Source organism: Anthonomus grandis, chromosome 7, assembly GCF_022605725.1.
Source record: "Anthonomus grandis grandis chromosome 7, icAntGran1.3, whole genome shotgun sequence".
Lineage (NCBI taxonomy): Eukaryota > Metazoa > Arthropoda > Insecta > Coleoptera > Curculionidae > Anthonomus > Anthonomus grandis.
In genome coordinates this window covers 904836-929490 of record NC_065552.1, presented here as the reverse complement: position 1 = coordinate 929490, position 24655 = coordinate 904836, and the positions used below count along the sequence as shown (strand labels likewise).

At 30.9% G+C, this 24655-nt stretch overlaps 1 protein-coding gene and 1 long non-coding RNA gene across 2 annotated transcripts in view; one reads left to right on the top strand and one right to left on the bottom strand.

Moving 5' to 3' along the window:
• Positions 1-24655, top strand: part of LOC126738246 (putative protein TPRXL) — a 249488-nt gene that overhangs the window by 173955 nt on the left and 50878 nt on the right. Inside the window, exon 3 of the mRNA XM_050443486.1 lies at positions 763-1172. Within this exon, the coding sequence (XP_050299443.1) occupies positions 763-1172 (410 nt within the window). The remainder of the gene's footprint in view (positions 1-762; positions 1173-24655) is intronic.
• Positions 14214-24655, bottom strand: part of LOC126738250 (uncharacterized) — an 81260-nt gene continuing 70818 nt past the window's right edge. Inside the window, exon 3 of the long non-coding RNA XR_007661271.1 lies at positions 14214-15013. This is a non-coding gene — a long non-coding RNA (uncharacterized LOC126738250). The remainder of the gene's footprint in view (positions 15014-24655) is intronic.

Here is a 24655-nt window from a genome sequence, read left to right as displayed (position 1 = left end):
ATAGAGTTATTTTTTAATGATTTTAAAGACCAAGAAACATCAAATATGCTAAAAATTTATGAATTTGCAATATCTATAACAGGATTTGTTTTTCCTGCACCTAGACACTTAAAGGCATTTCTGTTGTCGCATACCAGAGCAACTAGTATAAATGTGAACTTCTGTAATGTTTTATACCAAATTTTATATAAATTTGAGTGGTCCGCTAGAGGCAAAATAACATATGAGGATTCCCCAATTGCCAAATATGCCTTTTACCTGTTTTTCAATCAACGGTTTAAGCTTTTTATGTTGTCCCATAATTTTAGAATGATATTGTAGCGGAACGACCTCTACCTTTGCTATACTTTGTTCTATTAGAATATCGGGCGGCTTAAATATTTCCTTTATTTGCGGAAATGACATTCTTTAAACCTTACATCGGAGTATTCTTATGATTATTACTTCGTTTATCACCATTTAATAAAGAAGTGTGGCGTCTTTGACTTCGTGATTCCGTTAAAAGGTTTTAATCCGGGTCAGTGCTTTTATTATTAAAAGGTGTTAAAACTAAACCCATAACTGAGGTGAATAAACTGTGATTTCCCGAAATTAGTGGTTTCTTTGATCTACGAACCCCCGGGACTAAAAATCCCATTACAATATATGTAATTTTCCTTTAAAAAGTAGCCTGAAAATTGTATGTCTTTTTTAATATAAATTAGGTGGTAGTGGATTAATTGAATAAACAAAATAAATACAGTAAACTCCTGTTCGTTGCAGCGGTCGTGACCGTCGGAGAACACCATCTCCAGCACCACCATCAGCTGCACCGGTACCCGAGCGGCGGTACGACGCACCAAGGGGCGGACGAAAAAGACCCTCAACCGCCCCCGCCGACCTCGCCGCCCCCGTGGCCCCTCACCACTCTGGTGGGTTTCGTGGCGGCCGGCGCCTTCTTCGGCTTGGCCTCGTGTCTCCTGTGGCGGCACCACCGTCTCCAAGAGGCGGCGACCGCCTCCTCCTCCTCCTCCCGCTCTCCTCCTCACCCGCCTCTTTTGTCGCCGACTTTTTCCGCGGAGGCGGTTGTCGCCTCCTCCTCCGCATCGTCGCTACGTCGACACATCGATCGTCTCTCCTCACGTTCTTCCGTTTCTTCTGTGTCAGTTACTTCCGCTTCCGCAGTTACTTCCGTAAGTTTCTTAGTTGTTGATGTTGTTCTGAGTTCTTCTTTTTTTTTTTTTTTGTTAGTTGTTGCATGCATTTTTATGTTTTGTTTTTCTTTATACAGTGCATCCCAAAAGTTATGTCTAAATTCATTAAAAAATTCAGGGGTGTGGTTGAAAAAAACGCATTGCACATGCGCATTTTTGTACGTGAAGTTTGTATACACAGGGTTGCTCAAAAATAAATTACGACCATCAACATCATTTTTTCAAATGAAAGCACCTTTTTTTTATTGCATCTTTGAATTTCGCGTGGAACTCTACGTATGTTTCATGGATCATGTCCTATACTTAAAGTCAACCTGATTAATTAAAAAGATATTTTGAGACTGAGACTTAGAGTTTTCATTTTTTTCTCTTGGAATCAGGAAAACTAGCAATGACCTATTTTTTTGGACAATTGATATCAAGGAACATTTTTCGAAATTTCATTGTTTTCTCATGTAAAAATATAAATTTTTCTTAGTTAATATTTCATAGTTATTAAAATGGATAAAATTGTCTAGGAATTTGAAAAATAAAACATTTTTTTTATTGCATTTTTTAGGCACTAAGGGTTCATATCTCTTAAACCAACAAAGATAGAGATGTGAAAATTTGAAAACAATTTCGTCTAATAAAATTATTTGATATTTATTTTGAGTTTAATTAATTTTAAATTAAACTTGGAATATGGCTTTTTTAGTCACAAATTATGATATGTTCGAAACCACCGAAGATAGAAATGTAAAAATTAGAACATTCAGTTCCTTTTAATATTTTATGATGGAACTTCTAGTATGTAGGTTGTGATGTTAAATAGAAGTTTGTTTCTTATAAATTTTTTAATAAAACCTGTCCTAACAAAAATATTTAAGTAAATTCGACTTACCAGACCAATATGAAGAGCAACTCAACTATCAACCGACAAATTCTTAGATGTTTAAAAAAATATTGATAGTGAAATTTTTTAGATTTTTACCGCATTTCCCTCTTTGTTTACGTTCTCAATTACCTGGAAAAGTCGTTTTTTTACGTAATGATGCTCCCTATAGACGAGGAACATAATAACACAGTGATCGTCTAATAGTTTCCTGAGTCTGAGATGGAAAATAAACCAAAAAATAGCGAAAATATTTCTTTAGAATTCTACCGCATTTTACTCTTTGCTTACGTCCTCAATCGCCTGAAAAAGCCAACTAATTACAAAAATAAAAGTGATTTTTTTTTAATGTTTTTCCAGGCAGTTGATATATAATTTTGTTCAAGCCTTTAACTTAGTATGCCTTTGTTGCATGGAATGACATAGAGGCTAGAGCCAAGGCAACATAAAGTTAAAGGCTTAAACATATTTTCTGAATTAATTATCACAAAGGTATTGAAACTGAAAATTCATTCTAGTATCATCATCTCAGTCTGACGTAGTGTATAAAATTCTTATATATTAGGAAAAATTCGATCGACATTATATATTTTCATTGTTTCAATCAATTGCACAAATAAAAATAAAGAAATTTTCCATTGATTTAGAGAAAATTTCCATTTTTGTTCAGAGGTTTTTCATCACTTTATAGCACTGTATGGAAAATTGGATCAAAACTTCTGTGTGATTTTTCTTCCTAGAATAACTTTTCATTTTTTAGGCGTTAAGGGCCAGTTTTGAAACTTTCCGTGTCAGTTGCAGTGATTGTTCATAGGTTTGAAGTTTTCGGAATAAATATTAATTTCTTCCAAGGAATTTGCTTAATTTTCCATTTTTTTCGGATAGTTCAACTGATTTGTCATATGCCTCAAACCCCTGGATTAACTTTTCTTTCTTTCAGATACCTGAAGTGATTTTTCACTATTTACAGAGCGATGTATAGCTTGAGAATTAATTTGAATGACAATCATGTTAGAACTTAGACTTTAGCTTAGTACAGGAGCAAATATGTCTAGTCTAGAACTAGACATCTTTGCATTAGGCATTCAAATTAGCAAGGTTAATATAAGTCAGCTGTTTACTCGAGGATTTGCCACCTGTAGTAGCTTTATAGGAGGACCAGTGAAAATCAAGCCTCTTCTTTCATGTCTGTTACGAGGGCAGGTCAATAAGTCCGTGACTTTTTGGATAAAAGACAGGTTTTTATATAAAAAATTATTTTATTTTTCAACATAGTCTCCTTTGAGTTCTATACACTTAGTCCAACGTTTCTCCAATTTTTTTATCCCTTCGGAAAAATATGATTTGTCGAGGTCATCAAAATAGGCATTTGTTTGAAGATGATTTCGTCGTTGGAGTCAAATCTCTTTCCGCCGAGCAATTTCTTTAAGTTTGGAAATAGGAAATAGTCACTGGGGGCTAAATCTGGAGAATAGGGCGGATGAGGAAGTAATTCGTAACCTAATTCATGGATTTTTGCCATGGAAACTGCATGTGTGGACCCTTGCATTGTCCTGGTGGAAAAGAACAATTTTTTTTTTGGCCAAATGTGGTCTTTTTTCTTTCAGTTTCTCATTGAATCTATCCAATAAGTTGGTATAGTATTCTCCATTGATTGTTTTCCCCTTTTGAAGATAGTCAATGTGGATTATACCGCGTGCATCCCAAAAAACGGTCGCCATGACTTTATTGGCTGACAAACCCACCTTTGCCTTCTTGGACGCCGATTCACCCCGAGAAATCCACTGTTTTGACTGCTGTTTGGTCTCCGACGTGTTGTGGTGGATCCACAAAAATTCGTCCATATTGCAGTTGAATAACGCCAAACACTCCTGGGAAATTGTCACACGGTTGCGTTTGTGGTCGATTGTGAGCAAACGCGGCACCCATCTTGCGGAAAGCTTTCTCATACCCAAATGATCATTCAAAATTGAAACTACTGAACCATGTGAGATGCCTATGGCTTCCACAATCTCTCTCACTTTCAATCTCCGATCGGCGTGAATTTTTTCGATTGTTTTGGATGTAGAAACTTCGACTGGGCGTCCAGAACGTTCGGCATCTTCCGTGCTTGTACGGCCACATCGAAATTCAGTAAACCATGGAAATGGATGGTGCAGAGTCCCCATAATATTAATCAAGCTTAGCCTTGGATTGAGTGAAGGTTTTTTTTCCGTACAAAATAATGCTTGATAATAATAATAATAATAATAATAATAAATGTCTTCTTTATTCAGCATAAAAATACATGTTTTCTTAACTACTAAATAAGTAATGGCGAGATCTAGCTTAAAGCTACTCTATCTAACCATATTTATAAGCACAAATGCAAAATTTTATAGAACATAAGAGCAGAATAAAAAAGTAAAATAATAAATATAATACAATCTATGCTGCAATAAATCATAGTAGGTACTTCAATGAAGGACCAGAGATGATTACCTATGTCGGTTTTGAAAAATATTATTTTTAGTTTTTTGTTTAAAGGTCGTTACAGAGAGAAGAGACTTAACTTTAGGTGGTAGTGCATTATAGATTTTTGGAGCATTGTAACTAAATGAGCCCTGGAATTTTGCAGTTTTATGCCCTGGAATAACAAAATTATGCGCGTTTCGTGTGATTCTGCCGTGAATTTTGGAGTTTGAAATTAATTTATTAGATAAATAAGCTGGTTGTCCGAAAAGCACAACTTTATGGACTAGTGTAGCCATTTGCAGTGCAAAGCGTTCATCCAAAGAAAGCCACCCTGATCTGACCAACAGGGGAGTGACATGGTCGCATTTAACATTAATGAGCACACGAAATTTACTTTTTTCCATTTTCTTCGCAAAACGAGTGGTAGTCTGCTATCAACAGCTGTCAAACACAAACTAAATGACGCAGCTTGTTCAAATTTTGACAGGCGTCAACTGACAGTTCTCTGTTGACAGGAGCAGAGTTGCCATTTCCATTAAAGAGCGGGAAATTCAAAAAGTCACGGACTTATTGACCCGCCCTCGTACTTACGTTTAAATAGGTTGGATTAAGAGGGTTAACAGACACATGTTGAACAGGATTCTTGAACATTATTCTGGTTATGTACATTATTCACATGATTAAAGGATAGTGTAGAGAAATCAAATACTCTAGTATACATGGTAGATATATATATTCAGATTTACACTGCGAGCATTGGATGAATTATCTACTGAATGGGAGAGTTACCTAAAATATTGGTAACAACCTTAATTAGATCGATAATTGATTCTTTCAAGGTCCTAACATCGGCAGTTGGCTTAGTTATGATATCTTTACTGTTGGAGCTGCTCTATACAGCAAATCATATATTGCCTATAGATCTATACTTGTTTGTAAACGTTTTCTTCATTTTTAATCCTTTTAAGACTTTCCATCACTTGTCCCTGTCTAGACAAAATCAAGCAACCACAATCACCAAGTGGTACCAACATTCATTCGTACGACTTTCGCCTGAAAAAGTGTACAAGCGAACTTATCGAGTCTGGACTGCCATATATGGCGAATAATTATTTATGATCAGCCGTCATACAATATCACACCAGGCCAGACCGACTGCGAACGAATCGGTACCAAAGTACGACCGTCATCCTTGTTCTACCTTCGACGATGTTGACGTTGTTTCTGTTTTCTGTTTCTTTTCTTGTTTGTTGGCCGACGGTAGCCGTAACCTGTAATGAGGTCGATTAGTGAGTGAGTGCATCGGAGACCTGGGAGGGTATTCTTGAAAAACATTGGGATACCTATAGTAGAATAGTACAATGTACATCCAATGATTAGGTTGTTCTGGATGAAGGACTATTGGATTGCATAAGAGTAGAAGTGTGTTTACCTGCAGAAATCGTCATTTGCTACGACAAAAGACGAACAAATTTTGATCCTATCTTCAATACAGTGGAAGAAAATCATGAAAAACCTTTGAATAAAGAAGGCAATTTTTACAAAATGTATGGGAAATTTCTTGATTTTTATTTTTGCAATCGATGCTTTATTTAAATCTAAAACAAAAAGTATTCTACGTATTCTTCCTAAAAATGAACGAGAAATGACTTATTGGCATTTTTAACCGAAAGTGACCGAAAAAACTTGATGAATGCGTCAAAGGCAAAATGAATTTTTTATTGTGAATTTTATTTTTTATGAAAAATTTATTGACCTGAGACAAAAATGGTTCATATAAAAAATGTTTGAAATAATAAGATATATACTTAAACATAGACATTTTGATTTAGTTTTCCATACAGTGGAAGAAAATCGTGAAAAACCTTTAAACAAAAAATGGCAATTTTTACAAAATGTATGGACAATTTCTTGATTTTTATTTTCGTAATCGATGCTCTATTTAAACCTAAAACAAAAAGCATTTTATAAATTTTTTCTAAAAATGAAGGAGAAATGAGTTATTGGCATTTTTACCCGAAAGTGACCGAAAAAACTTGACGAATGGACCAAAGGTTCAATGAATCTTTTATGGGGAATTTTATTTTTTTATAAAAAATCTATTGACATTAGAAAAAAATGGTTCACATAAAAAATGTTTGAAATAATAAAACATATACCTAGAAAATGAAATTTTGATCCTATTTTCCATACAGTGGAAGAAAATCGTGAAAAACCTCTGAACTCTGAACCAAAAAAGGCAATTTTCTCTAAATATATATAGGAGATTTATTCAGTACTTCAGACTAAGAATTCAAGAATGAATTTAATGGAATAAATTATTTTAGGAACAATGTTCGACCCTTGAACTTTATGTTGCCTTAGCTGTACCCTCTATGTCATTCCATGCAACAAAGGCATGCTAAAGTTAAAGGCTTTAGAAATTAGGTCTCAATATTTGTTTGTTGCTTGTCTACCTCACATGAATTTTGATCTAATTTTTATTATTATGATTTTCTGAAATAGAAAATATATAATAAGAATTTTTATAGCAGTAAATAAGGACAATTTGCGACCATGTTTTTGTCTCTGGATGAATCACTTTAAACGTGTCATTTCTTAATAATTTAATAAACTTATCCCTTTACCGCATCATGTGCCATATATGATCCAAACTACAATATAAAAATATTGTCTAAAATTAAGTTATATTCCTTTACTGCATACTGTATCATATTTGGAACGTACCCGCTTACACAGCAAAATGTACACATCGATAGTATTGTATACGACAGTTATTTCGCGTCAGAGACTGCCGCGCGCTATTTCACGCTAACAGCTGATTGATACGTTTTGTTTGCAAGTTTTTTGTTTCTTAAAATTATAATATTATCGAAAAAAAATTATTGGCATTACGGGTGAAGTGTAAGCTGTCTTATACGGTAAGTTATTTTTCATTTGATGGTAATTTAGGAGGTTATGTTTACGATTTTGTGCTTGTGCCATATATGGAACAATATGCAATTATGTTTAAATTGGTTGCTTTTATTTTCAGTTATGGACACAAAGAAATTTTATGGTACTCTACAACATCTAGCTAATATACACTCCGATGAAAGTGATGATCCAGATTTATCTGGCGACGAAGCTGAAAGTTGTGTAAATTCAAAAATACAAACCAACCAAAATGATCCGGATTCAGAATCCGACTATTCATCTGATAACGATATGCCCCTATCAGAAATTCGAAAACGAATATCGAAGAATATTGAATGGCACGAAGGTAATCTATTGAAAAACGATAACGAAATTCAATTTAGAGGTTGTCAGGATCTTCCGGATTCGATTCGTACGCTTGCAACTCCAGTAGAATACTTCAAATTCCTTTTCCCAAAAGAGCTCATAAGTTACATTACAGAGCAAAGTAATTTATATAATATCCAGTGTCAACCACACAAGCCTGTCCATACAAAAAGTCATGAGATTGAACAGTTCATCGGAATCTGCATTTTGATTTCTCTAATACAGTTGCCTTCTACAAGAGATTATTGGAATGGTTCATTAGGCCATCCTGCTGTTTCTGAGGTTATGTGCTGCAATAGATTCGAGACGATAAAACGCTTTATTTATTTCAATGACATATCATCATTTGACAATAGTCAAATGATCCAAAGAGGTCAACCAGGTCACGATAAGTTATTCAAAATTAGACCTTTTCTTACCCAAATAAGAGAAAGACTATGGATACTATTAGTACCACGTGAGGAACACCTTGCTATAGAAGAGCAAATCATTCCTACTAAAGCTAGAAGTCAACTAAAGCAATATAACCCTAAGAAACCTCACAAGTGGGGTTATAAGAACTTCGTTCTTATCGGAATTTCCGGGTTCAGCTACGATTTCGACCTTTTTGCAGGATCCCAAAGCAACCAAGTTCCTAACGGGCGCCCCAATTTAGGAATGAGTAGTAATGTTGTAATAAGGTTATCCGAGAGTGTTCCAAGGAATAACAACTATAAACTATTTTTTGACAATTGGTTTACTAGCATACCTTTGATGATTTACTTACATAAAAAAGGGATATTGCCTTTAGGGACAGTGAGAGCCAATCGTATACCATGTACATTACCATCTGAAAAAGATATGAAGAAAACTGGTCGTGGCACAATAAAAGAAAAAATATCTCGCATAGATAATGTGGATATTGCAACAGTGTCAGGGTATGATAATAAAGTCGTGACCACCCTTTCTACCTATGTTCGTGGTAAGAAAAAAAGATTTTTCAAAAAAGAAAACACTCATAAAATGATTGAATGCCCTAGAAGTGTTTTTGTTTACAATAATTATATGGGAGGCGTCGACCTTCTGGATGCCATGTTGGGATTTTATAGGATTAAAATTCGATCAAAGAAATGGTATTTACGCATATTTTTTCACATGTTGGATTTGCGTTGCGTAAATGCTTGGTTATTTTGGAGACGCAGCAATAAAGAATTTGACCTACCCTTTAAGGACTTCAAGCTGGCCATCGCTGATTCTTTATGCAATGCTAATAAAGAATATAAAAGAAGAGTAGGAAGACCTTCAGCAGAGGTTCAGACATTATATGCTATAAAAAAGAAGCGTGGACCTACCAAAGAAATTCCTCAACAAGAGGTGCGTCTTGATGGTATTGACCATTTACCAGAATGGAGTGAACAACAAAGATCAAGATGCAAGTTTCTATTGTGTGAATATTAATCTTTTGTGTCTTGTACGAAATGTAAAGTTTTCTTATGTTTTAATAAAGACCAAAATTGTTTTTTGAGGTTCCACACTGAATAAATGATAATGTTGTTGCATAGTGTTCCATATATGTTACTTTCCATTTTTTTATAAATAAATAAAGCAAATATTAAACAAAAATTAGTTTGGTATTTTTTACATAAATAAAGCGTATCCCTCCATCCCTGGGAATTTTTTCGAAGAAAACAAAAAATTCATGCAGTAAAGGGTTATTTATGATATAGCTGTTGGGGATTTATGGGCTGATAAATACTTTACATGTAATCACAGCTTAGTAGCAGACTTAAGACATTTTAATCATATACTATTTGTTTACTAATAAAATGATTCTTAACCCCTTCTCCCAAAATCGATGCAAATCAGGTTTTTTAAACGAAACGTCGGTCCTTATTTAAATAATGTGTTTTGATTCTACGGTCGTGATAATGACGCTAAATGACTCACTTATTTTAAGGATTAAATTATATTATGTCGAGACGACCAGACGTTTATTTGTTTTAGCCTCTTTTTACAACTTTTTTTTTTTAATGTTTTTATTAAGTTCGTCTGAGTCATTGTCTGTCTGGCCGATTACGATTCCGGAACTGTATCGTAAAACCTGATAAATGAATTTTTTAACTTTCGGGGGCTGAGCTGTAGGATTTTATATATATTTTATAATTGATTTAAAATATAAATGGGATTTGAAATATCGTAAAAAAAATTGTCGGTTTACATTAGTATGATGGCCACTATTCATTTTCTAACCACTATCAAGCAACAATCAGTATCACAAACCACAAATAAAGATCATTTTTATGTCGACCGTAATTTATAGTATAAAATACTTCTGCAATCTGTTAAAAAAAATGAAATCAATAAGGTTAATTTCCAATCATATAAGTTTAATTTAAAATAAGCAGTTATTGCATAAAACACTCTAAAATCTAAGCTAATGTTATTATTTTTTATGAAATATCCCATATTTTATACCAATATATTACTAGTACATTGCTCTGATAGCGTAACAGGTGATTTTAAAATGTCTCTATCTTGGAAACTATTTAACTAACCCATCAAGTTTTTTAGAATTTTATATGTAGAATCTTATAATATAATAAAAATGGGGTATTTCGAAGTTAGGATGACTTTCTCATACATTTCAATGACTTTCTTACTAAGGAAACCATGTTTCTATAACGCACGTTTCAATAATTATTGATTAAAAGCTAAAAACTCTTGATTGCATTGAAGATTAATTTAGGCATTATTTTTGCTTACGTAAATGGATTTTTTTTTCAATTTTCTTTTCTGCAAATTACCAATAAAACATAAAGTCGATCCACTACCGGGAATTTACGAAATTAAAAGTCGCACATGACTAGATAAGCAAACAACAAACTATGTACCTAATCTCGCACATTATTGACTTTACTACATAATATATAGACAATGAAATAGATGTCGTGACGAGTTTTCTGTCTGGACAATTATTTGCTCAGTGAATTTTCCATATAGAAACTCGCATTACCGTACATTTTAATCTGTTGTAACATGAGGCGAACCAGACATAAAAAATTACCCGATTGCGATTAGATTTTCCACGGTATATCAGACAATTAGTGAGATCATACCTTGAAATTTTCGCTGTTTTCTGTTTGAAAACTAAATCTTCAAATAGTTCAAAGAATATCTGAGCATAATAATTTAATTAGTCCAATGAAAATTAAACCTATTGCCTGGTTTAATAGGACCAGAATTTAATGACAATATTAATTTTATTGTATCAAATGCAATAATGATTTTTTCTCCACTAATAAAACAGTAAAGCAACACTATCAAATATGCGACACAAAACTTAGATGACAATAAGTCAGCTATACTCTCAATACGACTCAATGTAATGACTTTGCATTTAAATATGTCTAGTTCTAGTTCATTGTTGTAATACCAACTGTGCATGATATTAATTTGCTTTTGTAAAAAGTATATAGTTTATGTCCAATACCATCTCTAGACAAATTTACCATTTCATACCTTCTATCATATACCTGCACAAGTCGTAACACCTGGGAAATAGTTCACACCAAAAGTGAAATTTGGAACGTAGAAGTACGAAATTCTCAAATCGCCGATGTAATTAATTAAATATGGGAGCAACTAAATATTATGCAAATTTATTTAATGCGAAATACAAAGAGTTTCATCAGCAGAAGTGTACCAAAGACTAGAAAGAACTGAATCACATAACTTTAAAGATTTAATTTCCACCTGACCTTGGTACGTCTACCTGGGAGTCTACAGTCGATATCTTTTGATCTACTAATGCTACCAACATCAAGTAAACTTAATTGAAAAGCAATTAATTTATTCTTCAATTTTTGTACAGACCTTTAGACCTGTAAAAGTAATATTTACTAAGATATCGAATTTAGAAGTTGAGAACCTCCCCAGTGACAAAATCTTTCATGAAAATCGTTCATAACTCTTTAAGAAGTAATTTTTTGCTCATCATTAATGGAAGTAAAGTTATAGAATAACACCTAGTCTACCCAAAACTGCTAATAGAAATTTTAAGAAATTACTTCTTCATAAGTTATCACCTTTTAAAGTTTAGTCGAGACTAGTAAAACTTTAGAGTATCGACCTTGGAGTCTACAGTTAATATCTTTTGATCTACTAATGCTATCAACGTCGAGTAAACTTTATTGGGAAGCAATTAATGTATTCTTCAATTTATGTAGAGACGCTTAAACTTGCAGAACTAACATTTTCTGAGATATCAGATCTAGAAGTTAAGGAACTTTATAGTGACAAGATCTTTCACGAAAATCTTCCATAACTGTCTTAAAAGCAAGTTTTTGCTCCTCCTCAATAAGAGCAAAGTTGTAGAATAGTAGCTAGTCTACCCAAAACTGCAAATAGAAATTTTAATAAATCATTACTTCAAGAGTTATCACTGTTTAAAGTTTGGTAGAGCTAGTAGGTCTTTAGAACATCGACTTGGGAGTCTACAGTCAATATCTTTTGATCTAATAATGCTATCAACGTCGAGTAAACTTTATTGGGAAGCAATTAATGTGTTCTTTAATTTATGTAGAGTCCTTTAAAACTATAGAACCAATATTTACTGAGACAACAGATGTAGAACTTGAGAACCCCCATAGTGACAAGATTTCTTATGAAAATCTTCCATAACTGTCTTAAAAGTATTTTTTACTCATCCTCAATAGAAGTGAAATTGTAGTACAAGACCTAGTCTACCCAAAACTGCTACTAGAAATTTGAAAAAATGAGCCTTTCATGAGTAATCATCAGTTAAAGTTTAGTAGAGGCTAGTAGGTCTTTAGAACGTCATTTTGGGAGTCTACAGTCGATATCTTTTGATCTACTAATGCTATCAACGTCAAATAAACTTTATTGGGAAGCAATTAAATTGTTCTTTAATATATGTAGAGTCCTTTGAAACCATAGAACTAATACTTACTGAGATATTAGACCTCGAAGTTGAGGACCTCCATAGTGACAAGCTATTTCACGAAGATCTTCCATAACTGTCTTAAAAGCAATTTTTTGCTCATCCTTACTGTAAGTAAAGTTGTAAAATGGCACCTAGTCTATCCAAAACTGCTAACAGAAATTTTAACAAATTACTCTTTCATGAGTTATCACCATTTAAAATTTAATTGAGGCTCGTAGGTCTTTAGAGCGTTGATTCGAAAGTCTACAGTCGATATCTTTTGATCTACTAATGCTATTAACGTCAAATAAACTTTATTGGGAAGAAATTAAATTGTTCTTTAATTTATGTAGAGTTCCTTAAAACTGTAAAACTAATATTTATTGAGATATCAGATTTAGAAATTGAGGAACTCCATGGCGACAAGCTCTTTCACGAATATCTTCCATAACTATTTCAAAAGCAAGTTTTTGCTCATCCTCAATGGGAGTAAAGTTGTAGAATAGCAGCTAGTCTACACAAAACTGCAAATATAAATTTTAAGAAATCACTTCTTCATGAGTTATCACTATTTAAAATTTGCTTCAGGCTAGTATATCTTTGGTGTGTAAACATGAGACTCTACAATCGATATCTTTTGATCTACTAGTGCTACTATCATCAAATAAATTTTATTTGAAAACAAATATCTGGTGCTTCAATTTACGAATATACCTTTAAAACTGTAGAGCTAATATTTACTAAGATATCAGATCTAGAAGTTGAGGACTTTCATAGTGACAAGATGTTACACGAGAAGCTTCCATAACTGTCTTAAAAACAATTTTTTGCTCATCCTCAATAAGAGTAAAGTTGTAGAACAAGATCCATTTTATCCAAAACTGCTATTAAAAATATTAACAAATTACCTCTTTACGAGTACTTATCATTTAAAGCTTGCTTAAGACTAGTAAGTCTCTGGTGTATCGGCTTGGGACTCTACAGTCGATATCTTTTGATCTACTGATGCCACCATTATAAAATAAACTTTATTTAAAAGCAATTATTTGGTTCTTCAATTTATGTAGAGATCTTTAAACCTGTAAAACTAATATTTACTGAGATATCAGATCTAAAACTTGAGGACCTCTTTAGTGACAAAATCTTCATATGCAAAAAATTTATTAAATCATGGGAAGTAAGCAGTAAAAAAAAGAAAGTTATTGCCTTACTATTTAAAGGAAAGATGATTTTTTTATTATTGCATCTATAAATCATATTGTGTAAATCTACAAGCTGTTCTAACAATGACTAATCATTAAATTTGTTTACTTTCTTAATTTATGTTTTTTTATAATAATAATCATTCAATGGCACTATTTAAGTGGAATTTGATAATAACACAAGAAACTAAAAAGTTACAACACAATGATATATTTTTTTTACAGGAACAACATGATTGAACACGAATTATATATAGTCTATTTCAAATAGGTAGAGAGTAATAAAACCTTAATAAGTATGCTATGGCTTGAATTTTCCAATTCTACAGGGTTTGTTAGACTAAATAGCTGATTTGATTTTCTACTATAAGTCCTCCCTTCTCCCCTCGAACTTATCGAACCGACTATAAATATTGAATAAAAGGGAGAGAAAATTTTTTTTTCACTGGTTGCACCCTCCTCAGATCGTTCGCTGATCAAGGCCGTCGGAAAACCCTTATTACTGCTACCGCAAGCCGCACCCCTATAGGGTGAAATCGAATTTAACAGGGGTGCACTTGGTGGGTAAACAAAAAAAAATTCCTCTTATAGGAATTTTTTTTCTTTATTAGATTTAAAGTAAAGTGTGCATCGATAGTCTGGTCACCTGATAAATGGTAAGACATTGAGGATTTTAAGAGGGTTTAGAGGAGGTTTTTATGCCTTTAATGCTTAGAAGAATACCCAGAGGAAGACTTACTTAAACTGTTTAATATTTCATTCCTTTTAATCAAAAATAACAATTTCTCACAAGTGTTTTTACGAACTTGACTGACTTCAATTTTTAGTCAAAATTCATTATTCTCTTTATGTAATTCTCATGTGTCTGTTGTCATTTAAAAATATCAGTTTTTCTTAATGGTCCGCCCCTGGTGTCGTCATAAATCCACCCTTTTGTCAAACACCCTCCTGGCTTCTGGGTCATACGACCGACCCATTCATCCCTTATTATTATATCGCTGCTGTTTTTTCACCGCCGTGGGGGGGTAAATGTCGTCTCTTTTAATCGATATTTTCGATGATGGGTGTACGTAATAAAAGTATGTTTCTACAACAAAAAAAACGGTTAGGAAATATACATATACAGGGTGTTCCTACCCTTAAGTACCTTCTGAGGCTTATATTTTATGGGTTTCTAGGTCAATGTCATTATTTTGGAATCTGTAATTTTTTTAATAAAAAATTTTTAATAAAATTTTTTAATAAAAATTTTATTAAAAATTTTTATTTTAATAAAAAATAGTCTAACTTTTTAATAAAAAATGGTCTATTCGGAAATTTTCTGTTTTAATTTGCAGGTAGTTAAAAAGAAGTTTAATGGATTTTTTTATTTTAAATGGGAACTTTTTTAATTGAGAACTTTTTGAGTTTAAGAATTTAAGAATTTAAGAATTTAAGAATTTAAGAATTTAAGAATTTAAGAATTTAAGAATTTAAGAATTTAAGAATTTAAGAATTTAAGAATTTAAGAATTTAAGAATTTAAGAATTTAAGAATTTAAGAATTTAAGAATTTAAGAATTTAAGAATTTAAGAATTTAAGAATTTAAGAATTTAAGAATTTAAGAATTTAAGAATTTAAGAATTTAAGAATTTAAGAATTTAAGAATTTAAGAATTTAAAAATTCCTTTAGTTTCTTAATTTTTAAATTATTTTCTTAATTCTATGAACATTTAGTTTTTGAATTTTTGTTAAATTTTTAAATCGTTGAATTTTCTAAGCCTAGAAAAAATTCTTGACATTAAATTTTTAAATTAAAATATTTTCAAAATTTGATTTTTTTTAATTTTGGATTTTTTAAATAGGTTTTGAAATATTGAATTCCTAAACTGTTGAATTTCCAATTTTTTGAAATTTTGAAATTTTTTGACTTTGTGTTTTTTTTTAATGTCGAAAAATTTTTGACTTTTCAAATTTGTAAATTTATGCATTTTTAATGTTTTACATGCTTGAATTGTTACATTTTTGTCTTATTTTTAAATTTCAAAATTTTTCACTCTTTAGGTTATTGAAATTTTGAATTTCTAAACTTTTGACTCTGGAAATTTGCAAATATAAAGTTTTTGAATTTAATATTTTTTTTGTTTTTTATCATTTCAATTATGGATTTTTGTAGAATTTTTAAAATTTTTATATTTTCAATTTCTTAATTTTTAAATTGTTGAATTTTAATAATTTTGAATTGTAGTTAGTTAATTTTTGTTGTATTTTTTAATTTAGTTTGTTAAATTTTCTAATTCTACAATTTTTTACCTTTAAAATTTTTCATATCATTTTTTAATTCTAGATTTTTTTTTTATTTTATAAATTTTTGTATATTCTTATATGTTTAATTTTTACATTTTTCATTTTTTGTGCTTTTTTGGAATTTTTAAATTTCTGAATATTTGAATTTTTAAATTATTAAATTTCGTAAGGCTACACAAATTTTTGACTTTGCATTTCTCAATTTTGACCTGAATTTTGAAATTTTTGTTAAATTTGCAAAATTAAAATTTATGACTTTTTAAATAGTTTTTGAATTGTTGAGTTATTGAATTTTTGGCTTGTTGAATACTCAAATTTTTTACTTTTAATTTTTCAGTTGTTGAATTTTTAAATGGTTAATTTTTTGTATTTTAAATTGTTAAATTCTTGTAGAATTTTGGACTTTTCACATTTTTAAATACATAAATTTTTGATTTTTTCAAGTTTTAAACTTTTGATTTCTTAAAGTTTTGAATTTTTAAGTTTTATAGACTTTAAATTTTAGAATTTCTAAAATTTTTAATTTTTGGTTTTTTGAGTTTTTGTTGTATTTTTGAATTCTTAAAATGTTGTATACGTTTTGATTTTTAGATTTTTTAGTTATTAAATTATTCGATGTTTAAATTGTTGAATTTTTGTAAAATTACTAAATTCTTGAAGAATTAAAATTAAAATAATAAAATGTTAATAGCAACCTAATGCAATAATTAAAAAAGTTAAGACTGTTGAAAATTTATACTAAAATTCATTAAAGTGTTGCCAAAAAATGCACAAAAAGTTGGGAAAAAAAATTCTCAAAAATAATCCATTTGCCCAAAATTGCCCATAACTCAAAAACCAAGAAATTCACACTCTTGAATATGTATAAATAATTTGCTCGATTGAAATAAGTAGACACTTAAAAAGTACCCAAAGGATAGCTCAAAAAAGATACCAAATAAGTAAATCAATAAAAATGACATTATAAAAAATTAATAAAGTATTACAAACAAATTCTTACCCCCTTTAAAAAAAATAAATAAAATAAAATCATTAAAAATGTTAACAAAGTCTAAGTCAAATTTCAGTCAAAACAAATGCAAACCTATGACTTCCATGAACAAACCGGAGTGTCCTGGTACAGTTATGGCCAACTTATATTTATTTTTAATTATATTTATTGAATGTTCAATAGCTTTTTGCTAAATAAAGATATTATTTATTTATTTACTTAAGAGAGTAAAACTATATTTAGTAAAGCACCCTTTAAAGCATCATACATACACACGAATTTCTCTCAATAAAACTGGTTTACACGAAGGATAAGTAGACCGATTAGCATGTCGTCGCTTGACAGGTGACACCTTACAGACGGCTCGAAAATAACCACTTTTCAGGACAAATAAAACAACAATGAACAAAAAAAAATAAAACAGGGCAAAATTACAGCTGGACATACTGTATGTAACACTTTGGGGTAATTGTTGCGGCGTATCCACCTTGCATGTCTGTCTCGACATCGGGTTCAGTTCAACCAATTATTTTAAATCGTTGTATGTTGTATACATATTATGCTGATAGCGGGTGGGGATACCTTTGGAAGACGTTCTATAGAATTACGCTAATTGAATATTAAAGATCTTAATGACAAAATAAGGAAATAATTGAGCAAAAACGAGACAAAGAACGCGCTAGACACTCGAGAAAAATTCAGCTCATTTATCCACTTTTTGGTGTTTTGCTCGATCTCAAACTCAACAATCCTTTACGATTGCTATGCTAATCTGATATTCTCACCTGTTTATTGATAATTCAAATCATTTTTCAAATTTATCCACCTTGTAACTGAAATGAGGTAAAATACAAAATTTAAAGCGATTTGAACCGACTCAAACTATGATTTAGAGACAGTTGACAGTTGAAGGGCTTACTAATTGAAGGGCAACCGTTATAAGTTAAAAATGTCTTGTCACGGGGAAGGGGGAAGGGTGGACATTACCGTCAACGTTCCAAAATTAATTTACGAATTTTTTTTAACCTTTTAGCGTCCGTGACAGACGGACGCGAAAATTAATTTCGGCAAATATTAACGTGTCAGTTACCCCATATACGTTCGGCCGTTTTCTGCATATTATTATCATCGTTATTGTTATTATTTTTTTTAAAGTTGTATGGTCTTTTGTTGTTTTATTCAATTAACGCGAATGCCGTTGGCACAGCCGCGTCGTTTTTAATTAAGCGACGATACGTGAAAATATTTTTTTCGAGAAAGTTTCGGGTTCGGTTTAATATGCTGCGAATAAAGAATCCTAATCGGAAATATGTTTGATTGCATTTTTAGGTTGTATATGAAATTCCATAAAATTTGAGAGGTGATGCCGTAATTTAATCGAAGAGTTTTTAAGATACAAACACTTTTAAATCGCCTCTATTTAAGCTTCAGCCATTATAGAGCACATGAAATTTCTTGCAATTTTACGTAGAATTTAAAATTGCAATAAAATGTAAGGCTGTAGCGCGTAACTCGGTTCAAACCAATTTATTTCCAACCTGTGTGAGTAATACCTACTATCCAACCACAAAAAAAATTACTAAGTCCAGACAAGCAAATTTTGTTTTAAAAGATTCAGAGATTTGGTGCCCGCCAGCTTTTAGACAGTGGAGAAGGTAGTGGGAGAAATTTTAATAAGAGCGCCACTTGATTTAAATATTTTACACCAAACCCTGATATATTATGATGGTAATATAAGCCCCCCTTAATCAAGAAAATGATGACCTATATTTATGCTTGTACCTAGATCCTAAAAGCTGAAAATAATTTGGGAAAAACTCAAATAACAATCCATAGGTCCACCAGATTGATATAATCATCCAAGAATTTACATAGTCACTTCCATTTATATAAAAAAAATTAAATTCCACTGAGATATTTAAATTTAGATAATTATTCAAAATGTAATACTGTAGTAATTTTAAATAAATAATCTGTTGTTATTACTGTTTAAAGGGAAAATCCAAAACGTGATCACGTGTTGTTTACAAGAAGTATATGTTTGGAGCCTAATTCACAATACCTCACTGGTCCTAAATACCTTTTACAAACTCTAGTCAAGTCACATTTAGCAAGAACCCCTTAACGTTTTTGTTTTACATAAAAGAAAATAAACCCATAAAATTCAAATTAATAAATCAACCCCAAACCCTAAATCAAACTGTTCAATAAGGGAAAAATAAAATAAAATGTGCAAAAACTTGCGTGTCCCCTAATCTCTTGTGTATTTTGGCTAAGGTAGCTTAACTCGCCAGCTCTGGAACCAGTCAGCTACAACCAGGGTAACGACTACATGGGCAAGTCGATTCCAGGCAAGTTCCAATCCAAAATCGCAGAGCCACAGTACAATGCTCAGTCCAGGCTGTGTTGAGGCTCACTTCAGCCGGTTGCCAACAGTGTTGGGATGACCAGAAGAAACCAGAGAATAGAGGAGAGAATGAGAAAAAGAAGAGAATGAGGAAAAGGAGAGAATGAGAAAAAGAAGAGGATGAGAAAAAGGAGAGGCCTCTAAAATAGAGGACATAAAAAATCAGTAAAATAAACACACAATCAATTCTATGGCAATTACCAACATGTTGCTACATACCTAAGGTGGTGAGCGAGGCCTAGAGTCTCGTTATATGGTTAGAAAATTTCAAAATCCCATAAATGGTGTGGGAGCAGCCGACCAAATCCAAAAATATCAGGTCAATCCGAAATCCTCTCTGGGCTACAACTTCCCACTAGACGTTCGTCAAATTAAACCCCAAAACTTGGGAGGAATATTTTTCCATTCAACCGAATTACCGGCAAGATTAACTTAAATTTTCCTTAAAACCACAAAATGTCGACTGTTCTTTCTGATAACGGGATGGCTACAGGCTGGACAAGGAACTGACAACTCCAGACAGTGACAGGTGACACTGGCAGTGAACTTGTCACTCTCTCTCTTCGACACGATCTGACCCTGCCTCTTGCAAACTACGCGGAGCCTCACTCTATCAAAATAGAAATTCCGCAATACCACAGCAAAATGATACTGCTCGGATACTAAAACATGGAAAACTAACAAAATTTTCCCAACGGGGCTACGAAATTCCAATTTTCCTCTTACGTCGCTCTGCCTGATTTATGACGCTCCGTTATCCGCCAAATGGAAACCAAACTTTAATGGGAAACAGCAACGCTGCCAAACCTCCACAACAACAAGTGTGTCAATAGTCATTACTGTCAATCACAGTCACTGTCAGTCGACTAGTAGGGTTAGAAACCAGATGTCAAGGCACTTTTATTTACTAAAACTTAACTTGAAGAATTGAAGGGAAATATAGCAAGCAAAACTGGGGAGGCCAATTTCAAATCAATTAGGATACCTTGCCCAACATGATTCCGCTATAGAACAAAGTATTTGTAAGTTTTCCTACACTAACGGATCACCATCTAAAAGGTTTTATTTACTCCACTCATAGCGCAATCTGTGGCACAACAGCACCCTCTAGAAGTCCCTCCATACCCCAGACATATACCGGCCTCATAGAAACTCTTGACAAGCAAACCGAAGGTCAGAAAGTTCCCAACACCAGGTACATGAATAGGGACTAAGGAAACATAATACGACTAACTCCACAGAGGTGTGCTGACAGGATAGAGTAGGTAAATACATTCCTAAAAATAATCAAACCCCAAAAGCCTTAAAAAAAATAAATTGCATTACTATCAAACCCCAAATTCCATTTATAAAACTGTAAATCACACAACCCTTTCAAGCCGATACCAAAAACCATAAACTTTTGCCGAATTTATATGAAATCCCATGTTACATGCTTAGGGCAAAATCTGCATGTAACAAGGCATCCTATTTAAGATAAGCCAATTGTTTGCAATTGGAACCATCTAGAAACTAAGCTAATTTTATTCAACAATTCACGAAACTTAAAAACTTAAAAAATTAAACAAAATTTTCAAAAATTCAACCTAACTTCAAAAAGTAAAAAAATCAACAAAACATGAACAATTTAAAAATTCAAAAATTCAAAGATTTACAAAGTCAAAAACTCATATTCTAAAAAATTCAAAATTGATAAATTTTCAAAGTTGAAAGTTTAAGATATAAAAAACAAAAATTTAACAATTTAGAAATTTAAACATTTCAAGTCAAAAATTCTACATATATTCACAATTAAAAAATTTAGAAATTTAAGAAAGCAAAAGCTCAAAGGTCCAGGAATATATTAAAAATTCTTAAATTTGAAAATTTATAAAGTTGAAAGTTCAAGATATAAAAAAAAGCAATAACTTACAAAAGCCAGAATTGCAAATTTTAAATATTCAAAGTCAAAAATCAAAACTCAAAAATTTTACAATTTAAAAATTTAAAAATTCACAATTTTAAAAAATTTAAATGGTAAAAAACTAAAATATTAGAACTTGAAAAGTTCAATAATTAAAAAATAGAGATTCAAAATTTCTAAATCTCAAAAATTTAAAACGTTAAAAACTCAAAAGTTCAACAAATTAAAAATGCAACAAAAATTCAAAATTTTAGTCTAAAATTATATAATTTAAAAATTCAATAAGACTTCGACATTTTTAAAAGTTAGAAGTTTAACAATTTCAAAATTTAAAAAATCAAAAATTAAAATTAAAAATTTAGAAATAAAAAGAAAATCAGAAATTCAAAAATTCAAAACGTTTACACTTTAAAAATTTATTTATTTACAAGAATTTAAGATTTTGTCAAAAATTTGGAAATTTAAAAATCAAAAATTCAAATATTTAAGTAATTAATTCTACAAAAATGCAAAAATTTAACAACAAAAAAATAAAATTTTAAATTCAAAATGTCAAAAATTCTACAAAAATTCAAACATATAAAAGTTAAAAAATTAGAAATTTAATAAAAATTCAACAATTAATTAATTTAAAAATTCAATTTCAAAAATTTACTAAGAATCAATAATTTAAAGATTTAAAAATTCAAAATTCAAGAATTTAAAAATACAACAAAATCTTGCAAAAATGCAAATGTTAATCACTAAATAACAAAAATTCAAAACTTAAAATAATATAAATTTGGGAGAATAATTAAAAAATTGAAAATACCAGGAAATTCATAAAATGAAAATTTTTAAATTCTTAAATTCTTAAATTCTTAAATTCTTAAATTCTTAAATTCTTAAATTCTTAAATTCTTAAATTCTTAAATTCTTAAATCATTATTTTAACTTTGTTATAATTCATTAATCATTCAATTAAAAAAGTTAAAATTTTTTCTAGAATGTCTAGTGGTGTCCAACAATGGTAGATTTGCCTTCAGGGTGACCACCCACTTTGAAATCAAATATCTCAAAAACCAGTTCAAATATTACTGTAAAATCAAAAATATGAAATTAATGAAAGTATGCTCTACAAATAATGTTTAGAGTCTAAAGCTATTAAAATCATATTTTCGGTGATATCAAACTATTCGTCTAGTGAAGTCTAATAATCGTGGATTTACCTTCAATGTAACCACTCACTTTAAAGTCGAATATCTCAAAAAGCAATACAAATATTTTTATAAAATAAAAAGCATGATATATACAAAAATATGCTAAAGCTAACGTATGTTAATTTTTTTTTCTGCACCACCTTTTAATTTTTAAAAATCCTAATCTGACTGAACATAACTGAAAATAAAAAGTTCGACCTTTAGCCAGACAAATCCCCATTATCACCTCGTTTGCAATAATTAACTAAAATGTTGTTTTTTTCTTATTTATAACTTACTAAACATCCGACGTTGCATCATTTCACGCGTGTATGTCTTCTAACAATGTGTGTGATTCTGAATCACGTGAATTAAGTCTCGACGTCCATTCGCGATGTGAATGGCACGTTCAACCCGTGCGATAACCTCCTCAGTCGGTCAATTTTATCTGTTTTTCCTGATTTATTAGTTATTTGTCATTATAATCATCATCATCATCATCAGACGACAAAGTGCTTTACTGTTTCATTTGTTTTAATTTTTTTTTTTTTTAATTATTGTCCGATTTAAATCGACTGCAACTTGTTACACCAAGAGATCCATATAAGGCTCAATTTTTAATATAACCTCGAAATATCCGTGATATATGAAAAAAATCGAGTTTTTTTTTTAAATTAAGTGTGATGAAACCGTCCATTCATCTATAAAAAAAATGAAAAAAAAAATTCTTGAATTTAATATAATTAATTTAGAACCTAATTATGATAAAATAAGGGATTAAATTGGTTTCTCAAAAAAACCTCTTGAACAAAAGTTGTGTCTTTTTTAATTCTAAATAACTGTTGTCATAACGTTTTTTTGAGAAAGTCAATTATTTCCGTGAAAACCGACATAATTTGACACTCAGGTGCATAATTAGTGTGGCAATGGGATCCTTAGTGAAAATTTTTTTGTATTTGAAAATCTTAAAGTTTGGAATGAATGGTAAATTATGGAACCAAAAAAACGTAACTCCTAGGAGATCCGGAAATTAATTAAGAAATTACACCATGATATAAATAAAAGAGAAAAATTTTTTTTTTATCACCAAGCACTCTTACGTATCACGAATAACAGAAACAAAATTATGTTTTTTTTGTTTTATTGAATAAACTATTCCATGAAAATCCAATGTCCTGAAAATACAGACCATCATTTAGAAATAAAGCGATGATATACAGGGTGTTTCACTTTAACTCTAAGTAAAACGGAGTGATAAAAAAATGCCCTTTTATAATCAATAACCTTCTGAATAATCAATCACCTTGAAAAATTGAGCTTCATTTTCAAGGCGATAAAAGTCAAGCGATAAGCTTAAATGGCATTTAAAAAACCTTTAGTGACCTTAACAAGTTGAGACGGATAGAAAAACTCCTTAAGGTGAAATTGATTTTTTTGCAATGGTTGAATACAAATTAATAAGAACCTTAATAATTTAGTTTGTTTCCTGTAAAAACCATATTATTCGAACAAAAAATTATTATTTTTTTTTTTTTCAATTTGAACTGATATCAAAATATTTGATTATGTAAATTCGAGTTATGGTCACTTAAGAGAGCAAATATCATTTATACAGTTTATTGGACTAAATATTTTTTATCTGCAAAAATATAGGCTGAACAATTTTAGAACCTTAATAGCATTTATAAAATATATTTTTATTAATTTCATGCTTTTTATTTTATAAAAATATTTACAGTAGTTTTTGTGATATTCGACTTCAAAGTGGATGGTCATCTTGAAGGCAAAACTAACATTATTGGACTCCGCTAGACAAGAACTTTGATATCTTTGAAAATGTGACTTGAAAAACTTTAGATTTTAAACAATATTTGTAGAAAACACTTTTAGTAATGTCATACTTTTTATTTCACAAGTATATTTGTACTGGTTTTTGAGATATTTCACTTTAAAGTGGATGGTCA